Below are 12,530 nucleotides of genomic sequence, written 5' to 3' on the forward strand. Positions count from 1 at the left end.
TCCCCCACGTCTGTGCGGGTCGCAGGGCTGCTCTGTGGGATGAGCTTTCCCGTGCGGGGAGTGTGCGCTCTCTGGCACACGTCCACCTGCCCACCGACCTTCCTGCGGTCCTGGCATTTGCTGGAAGGAACGCAGGAAATGAGAAGCAAGTGCTTAGTACCTCCTGGCATGGGAGAGATTTCAGAATTAACGCCATCCCGATGGGAAGCCCTGGATAATAAAATACAGTCCGAGACCAAAGCCGACACAAAAGAAGATGAGACATGATGTGGCTTAGGGTCACTTCATTAGAATTTGCCATCTGCCTTATATTCTTCTCTGACGGTTGTGCATTCTTAAAAAAAAAACACAAATAAATAAAACCGACACATTTCAAAGGTTCCTCATGGTCTATTGTGTTGGGTGCTGTTTGTCTGAGGGGCTCTCTGGTGGTTAGAACTCAGGAATGTGTATGCTGAGAAGGCTCTGGCCTCGCTCCCTGCTGAAGGGCCCTCCCCGGGCGGCCTCTGTATAATTATGTGCAGGGAGCGGGGGTTGTGGTTGGCTGCAAAGCCAGGAGGTAAGCAATTCTCTCAAAAACAAACCCTGAACACAGACTGTCACTCCCTATCTGACATCATGTTTGATAAGTCCTCCCGTCTCAAAAACACCCAAAACCACAGGATTCTTCACCAGGGGCATTTTGTCGGGTTAAGAGGATGCCTGGTTGCTCCCCAATGGAACTCTCCTGCTGGCCTCCGAAGACGCCAGTGGCAGCAGGTAAGTCCCGGGGCCCCCGAAGAGAAATGCCTCCCTCTGAATTATTGATGGATTCCGGGTGTAGAGAACCTGCAGGCATCAGAGGGAGCTGGCAGACGTGGCAACGTGAGCTGGTGACTAGAGCAGGGAGGAGGGTTTGTTTGCAGCCTGGCGGTGGGCAGCAAGGCCCGCTGGGGGAGAAGACAATTTTAGAATTTTAACACTTTGACATTTCATACTTTTAAACTTGTTTTTAATGAGCTCCATAATGTACATTTTACACATGCTGTAGAACATGCTAAAAGCAGATAGAATGTGAAATGATAAATAAGTAACATATAAGGGGAACATGCTCAAGTTTTTTAAATTGATGATTTGCATGGTAACACACAGACACACACAGACACAGACACACACACACACACACACACACACACATAACCTAAGACTGCAGAAGTCTGAGAGGTATGTGATCTTGTTACAAGCCCTCAGGATTTCCAGTTCTTTCTCCCTGTGATCTCCCTGAGCAGTGACAGAATCAACCAAGTGTGTGGCTGGGGAAGATTTCTCTTTACGTTTCCTCGTTTCCTCATTGTTTTGAACTGATAAGATGTATCATGAGAAGCGTTGTTCCTTTGCTGGACCTCTGAGGAGGGTGCAGTTGAATAGAAGAGCCGACGTAAGAACAACACAACCCCATGCCTGTGAGGTCTTCTGCCCCCGTGGGTCTGGTTGCCTGCCGCCAGGTGACAAACAAAGCCTTCTTCCTAACCAGGACCCACCGGATAAAGGGGCATTTTACTCACGTGGTTTACTGTGTCTTTTCTAAACTCATGCAGCCAAGCTTCAGAAAAACATTAACTATGCAGGTAATGTCAACATTCACTGGTCACTTACTGAGACATCGACTGGCTGTTAGAGCCTATTTTGTACCATGATGAAGATCAAATGAGATCGTGGCCTGCCTTGCCTGTGATGAGGGGCCGGTAAAGATTAGTTTCATTTATATGCTTTATTAGTATTAAGTTTTACTATTTGACATAGCTCCCCTCTTGGCCGAAATATCTCGAGGTGGTTGTTTGTCTAGCTGCCGGAGGCTTTTTGGGAGCCTGGGAGATGTATAATAGCCTCTTTACCCTCTCTCCAGGCAGGCCTGCCCTCACCTCTCCTGGTCACCAGGGGGCGCTCAAGTCTCCTCTGATACGCAGCGTTCTGACTGAACAGGTCCCTGGCTGTACACCCACCTGGCCAGGTTGCTTGTCCTTCAGAAAAGGCCCGTGTAACTGTTAGGGCTGAGGACCCTGCATTATAAAAGGTAATATCTCCATTCTCTGTGTCCCTAAATACGTATTGAATTTAATTGAAGATAAAGGGAGGCAGTAATTTAAGTTAAAAAAAAAAAGTCCCTAAAGGTAGAATAATAGCAATACCACAGGCAGGGGTGGGGAGGAAATCTTTGGGGTTTACTATTCTTCTGACAATACCACAGAGTTTCAGCGTGATCTGTCCACATGAAGTCTGTCTAGCTGTCCTCCTTCCTCAATACTGAGTGGTGGGTGGGGAAAGGCCCCTATTTGGTGGCAGTGGTGCTGGTCAGGGGTGTGACAGAGGGAGACCCTAGGCCTCATGGGAAAGTGAAAGTAGACCGTGTCTATGCCCATGGCAGGAAGTCGGCTCCCCAGTGCAGAGGTGCCCTGAAAGCTGGCACTGAGCCATGTGCCTCGTGCAGAACGAAGGGGCCTGGAGGTCAGCTCTTGGGAGCCACGGGCTGCCTGTGTCTTGGTCAGCTTGGGCTCCCATAACAAAATACCAGGGACTGGGCGGCTGTTTCTGTACATGATAAAAGACTCGCTCGTGACCATTATCCTGTCTAACCCCAAAGGGCCAAGTAAGAAGCAGGCCTCGGGATCTGGGTCGCTCAGAAAGAATCAACTGGAGGCAGACAGACGTTCAAACCCCGGCTCTAAACCTTGGCTTCCTCGTCTATTAAATCGGCATAAAACACCCGCCCCATGCCCTTTCTGCAGGGGTGACGTGAAATAATGTGCGTAAAGCACTCTGCACAGGGCCTGGACTGTAGGAAGTCCTCAGTAGAGGGGTTCGGGGTGGTGGGGAGGCAGGAAATAGTGCGGGGAAGGAAAAACGTTTCCCTCTGCCTATTGTACGCAAGTCAGCCGGGCAAGACAGGCCCTCAAGAGAAGACAAGCGGAAGCTCATTCACATGTGCACCATGCACTGGTGAGGAGCATACCCAGTGATGAGCAACCAGAGGGGGTGGCTAGAATTTGTGCTCATAGGAAAGGGGTCTGGGGCTTATAGGCCAGGGGAGGTCAGCTATGGGACCGTGCCAGGGAGAGAATGGTAGCAGGTTGCTCAGGGAGGCGTAGCATGCAGACCCACGTCAGTGCCTTCTAAGCTAGTAGGTGTGGTTGGGAGTCCTTCTCTTCCTGGCCGGGAGAGGGATACACTTTTCAAACAGAAAAATGTCCTTCCCCCAAGGAAAGCACATGCCCTGTTTTCAGAATTTTCCCTGCATCCGCTGGTTCTCCATGCCAAAGAGGCGTATTCTGGGGTGGCATGTCCTGGTAGGCTTCCATAGTCAACAAATAGTCACACCAGTGCTCTTAGGGGGTTCCTGCTTCCGAGGAGTGACCTGCTGGGCCTGGCACCGCCAGGAAAGAAGCCCAGCCCAGGGCGTCCTTTGAGTTCTCTGCCCTCAGGAAGGAGGCTCGCTGACTCACAGGGCCCGGTCCTGGGGCAGGCTGCAGAGTCAGCGGCCACGTTGCTGAGTCAGCATCCCCAGAAAACACCTCCAGGGCCTCTGTGGATGACAAGTTAAAGGTGCTCACCGCCTGGCAGTGGGCTGGGCTGCAGCAGGTCAGGAAGCAGCCAGGATATTGATGATGCCAAGTTAACCAGAGCCTGAGGCTGTTAGTTTTTTCCGCTTTAGGGATTTTATTTTTTATTATTTTTGCTTTTGACCTGGACAGCTGTGCAAGGAAGGCACTGTTCGTGTCAAAGTCGCATGCCGTGTATGGGTTCTCTGAGGAGATATTTTATGAGTAACCGCTGTCCGTCAGTAAGGACTAATGCAGTAGAGGCAAAAGTCTGCTCCTCTTATTTAATCTCTTAAAATAAACTGAACTGATTGACAGCCAGGCCGTTGTTCTATTATACTTTTCTCTATATCTATTTGGTACTCAGCTCAGAGCCTGGTAATCACAATAAAATCATGGGGCTGTGTTCCATGCACTATTTATTTATTTAACTTGATGTATTTTTTTTTTAATTTATTGATTTTTAGAGGGAAAGAGGAAGAGAGAGAGAGAGAAAGAGAGAGAGAGAGAGAGAGAGAAACATCGATTTGTTGTTCCACTTATCTACACATTCATTGGTTTCTTCTCGTATGTGCCCTGACCAGGGATCCACCCTGCCACCTTGGCATATCAGGGCCACGCTCTAACCAACAGCTACCCAGCCAGGGCCCGGGCCCCATTTAAAATGCTTTGTATATCCTACCTCACTCAATGTCATCGCCAACCTTAAAATAGCTCTAATATTATCCCCATTTTCTAAACGAGGAAAATGAGGCAGGAGAAGGTTAAATAATTTGCCCAGGTCACACAGCCAGCAAGTACCGAGGTCGGGATTTCACAGCCAGCCTGCTCTGGTAACCTCTGTGCACTGCTGCTTCCACGGTACACGTTGGTGTCAGATGAATAAAGACTGAATGACCAAGGCATTGTGTGTATGTGTGTGTGTGTGTGTGTGTGTGTGTGTGTGTGTGTGTTTCTATGAATTAAAAGTGTCCCCTGTGCTTTCAGCGCCTCATCATGGCCCTGTGTGTGAGTCTGCTGGTCTTTCTCCACGGAGTTCTCACTCTGCAGATGGTGAGTGACGCCGTGCCTCCCCCCTTCCTGCCCAGCGGGGCTCCTGGGTTGACCCAGAGGATCAGAGTCACACGCTGCGGGTCCACAGGGCATCCAGATTTCTGATATTCTGGAGATAAGATTAACTAGGTCTGTTTCCAACCTCCCATTCTTGCCCCCTTTTTTTTTTTTAATATCCATTCTCTCCTTCAAGAAAGGATCTAAATTCATTTTTGGTGAAATAAGGGTGATCAAAGTTACTGAGTAGTCAGCAAGTTTTCAGAAATAATGTTTAACTTGCTGACTCTACGTCTTCGTAAGGCGGAGAGAGTGGGTCCTTCTGCTCCAGCCTTCTCCACAGCACCCTCTGCCTGGAGGACATGCACCAGGGAGGTTTAAGTTTTGTTTCTTGATGCAGAAGGAAGAGCCTAAGGCACAAAGGGAGATGAAGAGGAGAAGGCTGGAGATCTGAATGTCTGCTTCTGAGGTTTCAACATGCTGCTGTTCTCCTGGCCTTTTCCTTCTGCCCCCGCCCCCCTCCCCCCTTCCCCCTCCCCCCTCAGAGCAGCCCTCCTCCTCTCCCAACCATCCAAATACGTCGTTATCCCTGAGAGCGCAACGAAAACAGCACTTCCCTGATCCCTGACCCACCCTCACCTAAACTCAGACATGCTCATGCCTCCTCCTGCAGTTATTAAAACATTATATATATATATATATGGTGGTGTCAATTGGGGAAAAAGAAGACATATGTAAAACTTTACTGTATATGTATTTTTTTTTAATTGATTTCAGAGAGAAAAGGAGAGGAGATCTAGAAACATCAATGATAAGAGGTCACGGTTCAATTCCCGGTCAGGGCACATGCCCAGGTTGTGGGCTCGATCCCCAGTGTGGGGAGTGCAGGTGGTTGACAATCCATGATTCTCCCTCATCAGTGATGTTTCTATCTCTGCCTTTCCCTTCCACTCTGAAACCACTAAAAATATTTTTGAAAAAGAAAAAGAAGTAAGAGTTAAGGGGTGGAATTGGACAGTCCAGCGTTGGCTGCTGCATGAATTCACTCACTGAACCCCCGCTAGTGTCAAGTCTGGGCCCAGCACTTCATTGTAGTCCCATGGGAGGATCCACTAGGAGGTGCTCAGCGGACACCCCATAGGGTCTAGGACATGGTGAGGACCAGGGCTGTCTGACGCTCCAGGCCACTGTCCACCTCGTTTGGAGTCATCATCCCCCTCTGAGAATCCATGTGGCTCTTCCACCCCCACGTGAACATTGGGCATAAAATGTCACACCGACCTTCTAGAAGTCAATGGGCTTCTAAGATTCAGGACTATCCCGCCCTACGGGTAGGCCAACAGCTGTCCACTTCCCTACAGTGAAACAGGAAGAAAGGGTGCTCACGCCCACACCTCTTTTTCCAGCCTCCAGCCAGCATAAAGTCGGCTTCTTTGCTCCGTGAAAGTGAGGTATCTTAGCAGTCCAGCAGGTAGAAACCTTAGTCAGACCTGTGAGGACCAGGGAGGGAGGGAGAACAGCAGAGGGGAGTGGGGCATCCGTGATTTCTCTTTCTGACGATGCTGGGACATCAGGGCCAGGCCAGTATGTTAAATACCAATACCTTTCCCCACTCCCGCAACCCCAACAATCCAGAAAATTTCTTCTTCTTCTTCACACAAACCACCTGCAATATCTATATCCTTTTGTCATTTATAATGAACATTTTATATTTATGAAGTAAAAGATAGATTATTAATATATACAGGGTGTCCCAGAAATGTATACACTCTTAACAGCTAATAGCTCAATTGATGTTTATTGCTTTTCAGATTTAACCCATTGGAATTAATAAATATCCAAAGTTTGTATACAATTTTGGGGGGATACTCTGGATATGGTACAGATGTCCTATGCCATTTTTCTTTCCTTTTTCCTTTGCTGTGCCCTTCCCTTTTTAAAAATTGTAACTATTTAGAATGACATCTTATTCTGTTTTAATGTATGGCACTGAATAGGAAAGATTTCTAGTGTCAAGTTCTATATTTCCTCTAAAAAAAAAAAGAGCTACAGTAATTGTGTGCTTTCTACCTGCTTGTGGTCCTGCTTCATTTTTTTTCTCTCCTCCCCATTCCCCTACACACACACACACACACACACACACACACTCATTACTGCTTTTAAATTCCTTCTAGCCTCCACTACATTCTTAGAAAAAGAGCTTTTGACTCTTGATTGCCCTTGGTAGCACCTGGAACCCCTCCGTGAAAATGCAATCATAGCCTCATAGGATATTAATATTGGAAGGGGACTTGCAAGTTATATTTTCAATCTTTCTGCTCCCCGGGACTCTTTTGTCTGGCCTTTTAGCTACAGCCAGCTCCCTCACACAGAGGTCTGATGTTTTAGGAATCTTGTCTAGCAACTGCATTCTGCACCTCACATTTCATTCCTTTTCTTCACTCTTCATAATCAAATAACCTCTTACTGGCCATGCTCAGTTAGATTACTGGCTCTGGTCTTAGAGGATGCGTCAATTACGTCCCATAAATATCTGTGTCAATCCACAGCCAGAGCTTCTGATTGGTTTCCTAACACAAAACACACAGCGCAAAGCCTCTCCATTTCCCTCCCTCCTCCCTCCTCACCCCGTCCCCGCAACTGTCACAAACCAAAACATTGTTTGACTTCAAAACATTGGGACTTCATCTTAGGGATCACTCAGAGCAGGGCCCATGGACTTCACTCTGGATATTCTTTTGGGGCTGTCCCAGGATTGCAGTAGGTAGATGGTGTTTGCAGGGGCCCTCAGTAAAACGCAAATTGTGTTTAGGACACTCTAGTGGAGATAACTTGGAAGTGGGCAACACTTAAGATATTTCCAAACAATTTAAAAAATGTCTAAATATCTGTGCAGATACGTCTGTAATCCAGATAAATCAGTTATGATCACCTTATTTCCTGAGAGTGAAGAGACAGGCCTTTTTATACCTTACTTTGAAGGTATGGATGGAGTATTCCAATCCTTGTTTTTGGGAAGGAAGCAACAGACTGAAGGAAATTAAGGGTTCTGAGGCAACCAAATTCTTCTTTTATAGAAAGGGGCGTTTGGCTTGTCAGATGAGAGCAGTGACAGCAGTCCTGGGCACAGAAAAGGCTACTACGTGTTTCAGCTTCTGGTAAGTCATAGCACGTTGCCTTTCCCAAAGCACAAACGGAGTGACCTGGGACGGGGGTTCCTCCACAACACCCTACTGCTTTGGGGCTGGATAGTTCTTTGTCCCCGGGTGGTCCTGTGGGCTGTAGGATCATTAGCAGCGTCGCGAGGCTGTCCCTACAGATGCCCTACCTGCTCTGTATGGCAGCCACTGATGTTTCAGACATTGCCGAGTGTCCCCTGGGGGGCACTGCTCCTGGTTTAGATAATTTACAAAATAAGTCCGTATTTGAATTGTAGAAACTTAGTACAATGGTAATATTTGAGAGACTGGTAAAATCTGAGTGTGTCAGAATACTTCAAAATTTTGTGTACTGAACCTAAGTAGAAATGTTTTGGATTTAGTGAAAAAGGTGTTTTTGTTTGTTTGTTTGTTTGTTTTTTTCATATGAAATACCTCTGTCGTATGAAACTGTCCTGAGTTTAGAAGTCATAGCGTTGAAACCAACCACTTTAATTCAAATACCATCTTAAAGAAAATCCTAAGACACCCACGACCAACAACAAACAATTAGACACGTAGGCCGTATTGATGAGGATGTTTGTGGGCTCCAATTCCTGCCTATAAAGCTCCGCGTTTCCTTTAGCACAGCTGACAGAACATGGGCTCAAGAGAAGCTGTGACTTAACTCACATTTGCTTGCAGCACTGAACTATTCTAACAGGCATATGACTTATGATGGTAACTAGGTCAACAGAGATGAGAAGGATATAAATATACCAGGACAAATTGATTGGTCTTGGGGTATATGCAATATGGCACAGTTACGCCCCAAAGACTTTTTGGTTGGAAACGTCCTAGCATTGTGTCACATTGATAATAAAGGAGGACAATAAAACAAAAGGACAAAAAATATCTAGTCCACCTTAACTGTTTAGCCAAAGCTCCATCACAGAAAGGACTCAGGTGGGTGGTAGTGACCAGGGTGCGTACAGCAGGGTCTAAGGATACTTTAGGACCTTCCTACTTGGCTACACTGACAGGGGCCCACCCTCATGGCTTGTTTCCCTGTGTCCTGAGTTTGCCTCTGAGGGGACAAATATAGGCAACTCACCCTGGCCAGCGTGGCTCAACTGGTTGAGCATTGTCCCGTGCACCGAAAGGTCACCTGTTCAATTCCTGGTCAGAGCATGTACTAGGTTTCAAGTTAGATCCCCATTGGGGTGCATACAGAAAGCTCCTGATTGATGTTTCTTCCTCCCCACCCCCCCTCACCTCACCTCTCTCTGTTTTCCTTCCCTCCCTCTTCCTCAAATCAATAAAAATGTATATTTCTTAATGTACGCAAATCAGGAAAAAGCCAAACCAGTCTCCTGATTTAGCCCAATTTCAACCACACCTACCTGTTTCATGTCACAAAGCCTTAGGATCCCCCTTGTTTTATCTTCTGTCAGAGTTACATGTGCAGGGTCTCCCACCCTCACCGCTTCTCCAGGCTCTTTTGGGCCCAAACTCTGTCAATTAGAATGGTGCCACCTGTGTATTCCAGCCGGGAAGTGCTTTCTCTAACTCGGTCTCTGTCCTTCTACTTACAGCCAATTCAAAGACTGAAAGAGAAACGAGAGAATGCTTTTGACAGGAAGGCAGCCGACTTGCTAGCTCTGTGGACTTCCAGTGTTTTTGGATTTCCAGATAGAATTAGAACCACTGTCAACACAGAGGCAAGCTTCCAGCTCCCGCCAGCGCCTGTCATTCCTAGACAGAGCCCACCCACTCTGACTGTCCCCGTGCTGGGGAGCACAGCTCTGAGAGGCCCTGTCCTCACACCCGCCACCCAGTCCAAGGGATTGGAGAGCAATGGAGAGACCTCTGTATCTGGGAACCTGGGGAACTACTTCGGCATGTCAGCCAGGTTGCCCCTGATACCCCAAGTTCTGACTACGCCAGCCCTCCCCACAACGGGAGCACCTCACAGCACCAGCTTCCCCACCTCACCCACAACTAAGGAACCCCGAGGAGACATGTAAGCTGAAATGCTTAGTGCCTCCCCCGCCCCCTGCCTTGGGAGGAGACCTGGACCCACCCCTGCCAGGCCCTGGTCACCCACCCCTGGCAGTGTATCCTGTGAGCCTGACTATTTTCGTTATGGGATTCACCTCAGTCAGTCACCAACTCCTCTAGGAATGACATTCAGCCAGAAAGAAGCTTCGCTGACCCAGGAAAGTGATGCTGGCACCTGCCCCACAACCCCTGAGGCAAGTTCTCATTGTTTCCTAAAAATAAAACAGCAAACTTCTAAATCACCTCTGCACTGTTATAATTTTTTCCCCCCTCAACAGCCCATTTCAGGCAAAAATGGGAGACCATAGGCATTTGCTAACTATTGCCCTGTCTTGTCTTTTTTGTTTGTTTGTTTGTGTTTGTTTTGCATTTTCTTCCTTCCCTAGGAATTGTTTCTACCAAATCTGGGGAGATTCTGCTGTTGGTCATTTACACTTTCAATTCCTACAGTTCTTCAGACTATTGTGTTAATCCTGATGTCATTCACTGACTTCCAACACTTGAGCTGTGGACTCCAGAGTGACAGAGGTAGCTCAGAATGAAACAAACAGAACAATTCAAAACTGCAGAAGGAAAAGGCTCAGAAAAAAAAAAAAATTGTGCAGCCAGTTCATAGATGATCCTGGAAGAGCCAGCAGACTAGAAACTAAAACTATAGCCAACTAGGCAGACCATTGTCATTGAAAAGCTTCAGCAACTGTTCAGTTTGCTATGGACTCACTCTGAGAGTTCATGGGGTCTTGTGTGCAGCACGTAAAACGAAGAAATTAGAGCTGACTCAAAAGGAAGCAGTTAGCTGACAACAAAAGGGATGTTACTCTACCCTTAAAACGAAACTGGTTGCACAAATCTTTTTTTTTTTAAATTGAGGTGTGTCTAATATTTTAATTATTTTTAAAAAATCTTTATTGTTGAAGGTATTACATATGTCCTCTTTTTCCTCCCACTGACACCCTCCAACCTCCCCTCCCCACGCCCCCACAGGCCTTCATCACCCTGTGGTCTGAGTCCATGGGTTATGCGCATGTGCATACAAAATCTTTGGTTGATTACCTCCCACCCACTCACTCTCCTCCACCTTCTGGTTGCACACATCTTAACACTGGGAGAAAGAAGAATGATGTTCAACACAGCAAAAATGAGCACTTGGCTATTAAAGCTTCACACGTGATCTGGCAGCATCTTGTGGGCCTAGAGCAGTGGTGTGCCAGCAAACGATTAACCGTCGGCTCCCTGGGGAAAATCAATCCTGCTTTGTTGTTTTCACCATGACATCACTAACCACAGAGCTGGGAAGAATGCAGGGCAGTTCACCATTTAGAGTGTTCTCTCCACACAAATTGGTATAATGGGCACAGGAGCAAAGATAGTAAAATAACCAGAAAGCGATGCACTGAGAGTAATTATTATCTTCGTTTTAATATAATTTATTAACTCTTAAGTTTATACGATTTTTTTTTAAATGGCCATGTTTACAAATGGGCCCACAATATCCCCAAAATATTAACACTCCGCTCTAGCACACCACGAGGCATGTAGAAGAAATCAGAAGGTGAAAAGAAAAAGACACAGGAGTCTTGCAGTGTCAGAACGAGCATATTACTGTATTTCTAGACACAGCACAGAAACATTAAGAAAAGTTGTAAAATGAAAGGAGAAGCAGTAATTCTGGTGATTACAGTTGTAAAGTACCGTAGGGACTCTTCCACGCTGTACTGCATGTGGGAAAGCTCGTGCATTTATACAGAATCCAGAAGAAAGAAGGAAAAAGAAATTCTCAAACAGATGGGTCTGTCATCACCGAAGCTGCTAGAATGGGATGGAGACATGGGAGAAAAGGAAGGAAAACTGCAGCTGGGCAAACAGAGTAACCTGAGAGATTTCACAGGGCCCTTCTCTAGTTTGAAGTAATTCTTTGTCCTTCAGAATCTCAAACATCACAAGAGTTCTTACAGTGAGAAAGGAAACTTAGAAATGCAAGTTTATTCATTTGCTTTATAGATTTGCTGACTTTCAAGGGCGAATTGAGAGGAGAAAAGGTTTTCAAAGTCAAAGTTGAGGAGCTGAGGAAACAATTACTTTCATTTTTTTCTTGCACTGCAAACTTTCACTCTAAAAAAAGGAGTTAGCATTTAAAGGGGGGTCAGATCCCAAAATATGTCACCCTGGTATGAGGATTGCTTTGAGCTGAAAGCAACTGAGAATCAACAGCTACAGAATGAGTTCTCTGCCTTCTCCTTATCTGCCTAAAGGCAGGGCATAAATTTCCTTTTGTGCCAGGAAGAGAAGAACAGAGACTGAGGGCTAACACTGAGATGAGTTTGCATAAACAGACTTTACTACAATAATACTCATCTCTCATCCCACAAATTTCCTAGTCACTTCATTGTCATTTGAACCCCAAGTCCCCTTTCCTTTGTTAAGATGGTATGAAAGCCCCCAATTATAGTCTAGTTGATTTATTTTTATTAGTTTTTAAATATTGTTATTGATTTTTAGAGAGAGAGGAAGGGAGAGGGGGAGAGAGAGAGAGAAAAAAAAACATTGATGAGAGAGAGACATTGAATGGCTGCCTCCTGCATGCCCCCTACTGGGGATCGAGCCCACAATCCAGGCATGTGTCCTGACCAAAATCGAATAGGGAACCACTTGATTCATGGTTCAATGTTCAACCACTGTGCCAAACCGGCTGGGCTAGTCTAGTCAC

General features: G+C 46.4%; 1 protein-coding gene across 1 annotated transcript; it reads left to right on the top strand.

Moving 5' to 3' along the window:
* Positions 1-539: 539 nt before the first annotated feature.
* On the top strand, positions 540-10,046 carry LOC123652187. The gene is made up of 4 exons (XM_045580351.1): positions 540-759; positions 4,563-4,628; positions 7,703-7,783; positions 9,358-10,046. The coding sequence occupies exons 1-4, from the start codon at positions 619-621 to the stop codon at positions 9,787-9,789; spliced, it is 720 nt and encodes a 239-aa protein (XP_045436307.1). The 5' UTR covers positions 540-618; the 3' UTR covers positions 9,790-10,046.
* The last annotated feature ends 2,484 nt before the right edge of the window (positions 10,047-12,530 follow it).

This window comes from Pipistrellus kuhlii, unplaced genomic scaffold (assembly GCF_014108245.1).
Source record: "Pipistrellus kuhlii isolate mPipKuh1 unplaced genomic scaffold, mPipKuh1.p scaffold_m20_p_1, whole genome shotgun sequence".
NCBI classification, from domain to species: Eukaryota; Metazoa; Chordata; class Mammalia; order Chiroptera; family Vespertilionidae; genus Pipistrellus; species Pipistrellus kuhlii.

Bases quoted from the DNA above. Each gene is read 5' to 3' on its own strand.
- LOC123652187 (XM_045580351.1), top strand. From the start codon at position 619: ATGTTTGATAAGTCCTCCCGTCTCAAAAACACCCAAAACCACAGGATT. The intron at 760-4,562 runs GTAAGTCCCGGG...CTGTGCTTTCAG, and splicing joins GAAGACGCCAGTGGCAGCAG to CGCCTCATCATGGCCCTGTG. The intron at 7,784-9,357 runs GTAAGTCATAGC...TTCTACTTACAG, and splicing joins ACTACGTGTTTCAGCTTCTG to CCAATTCAAAGACTGAAAGA.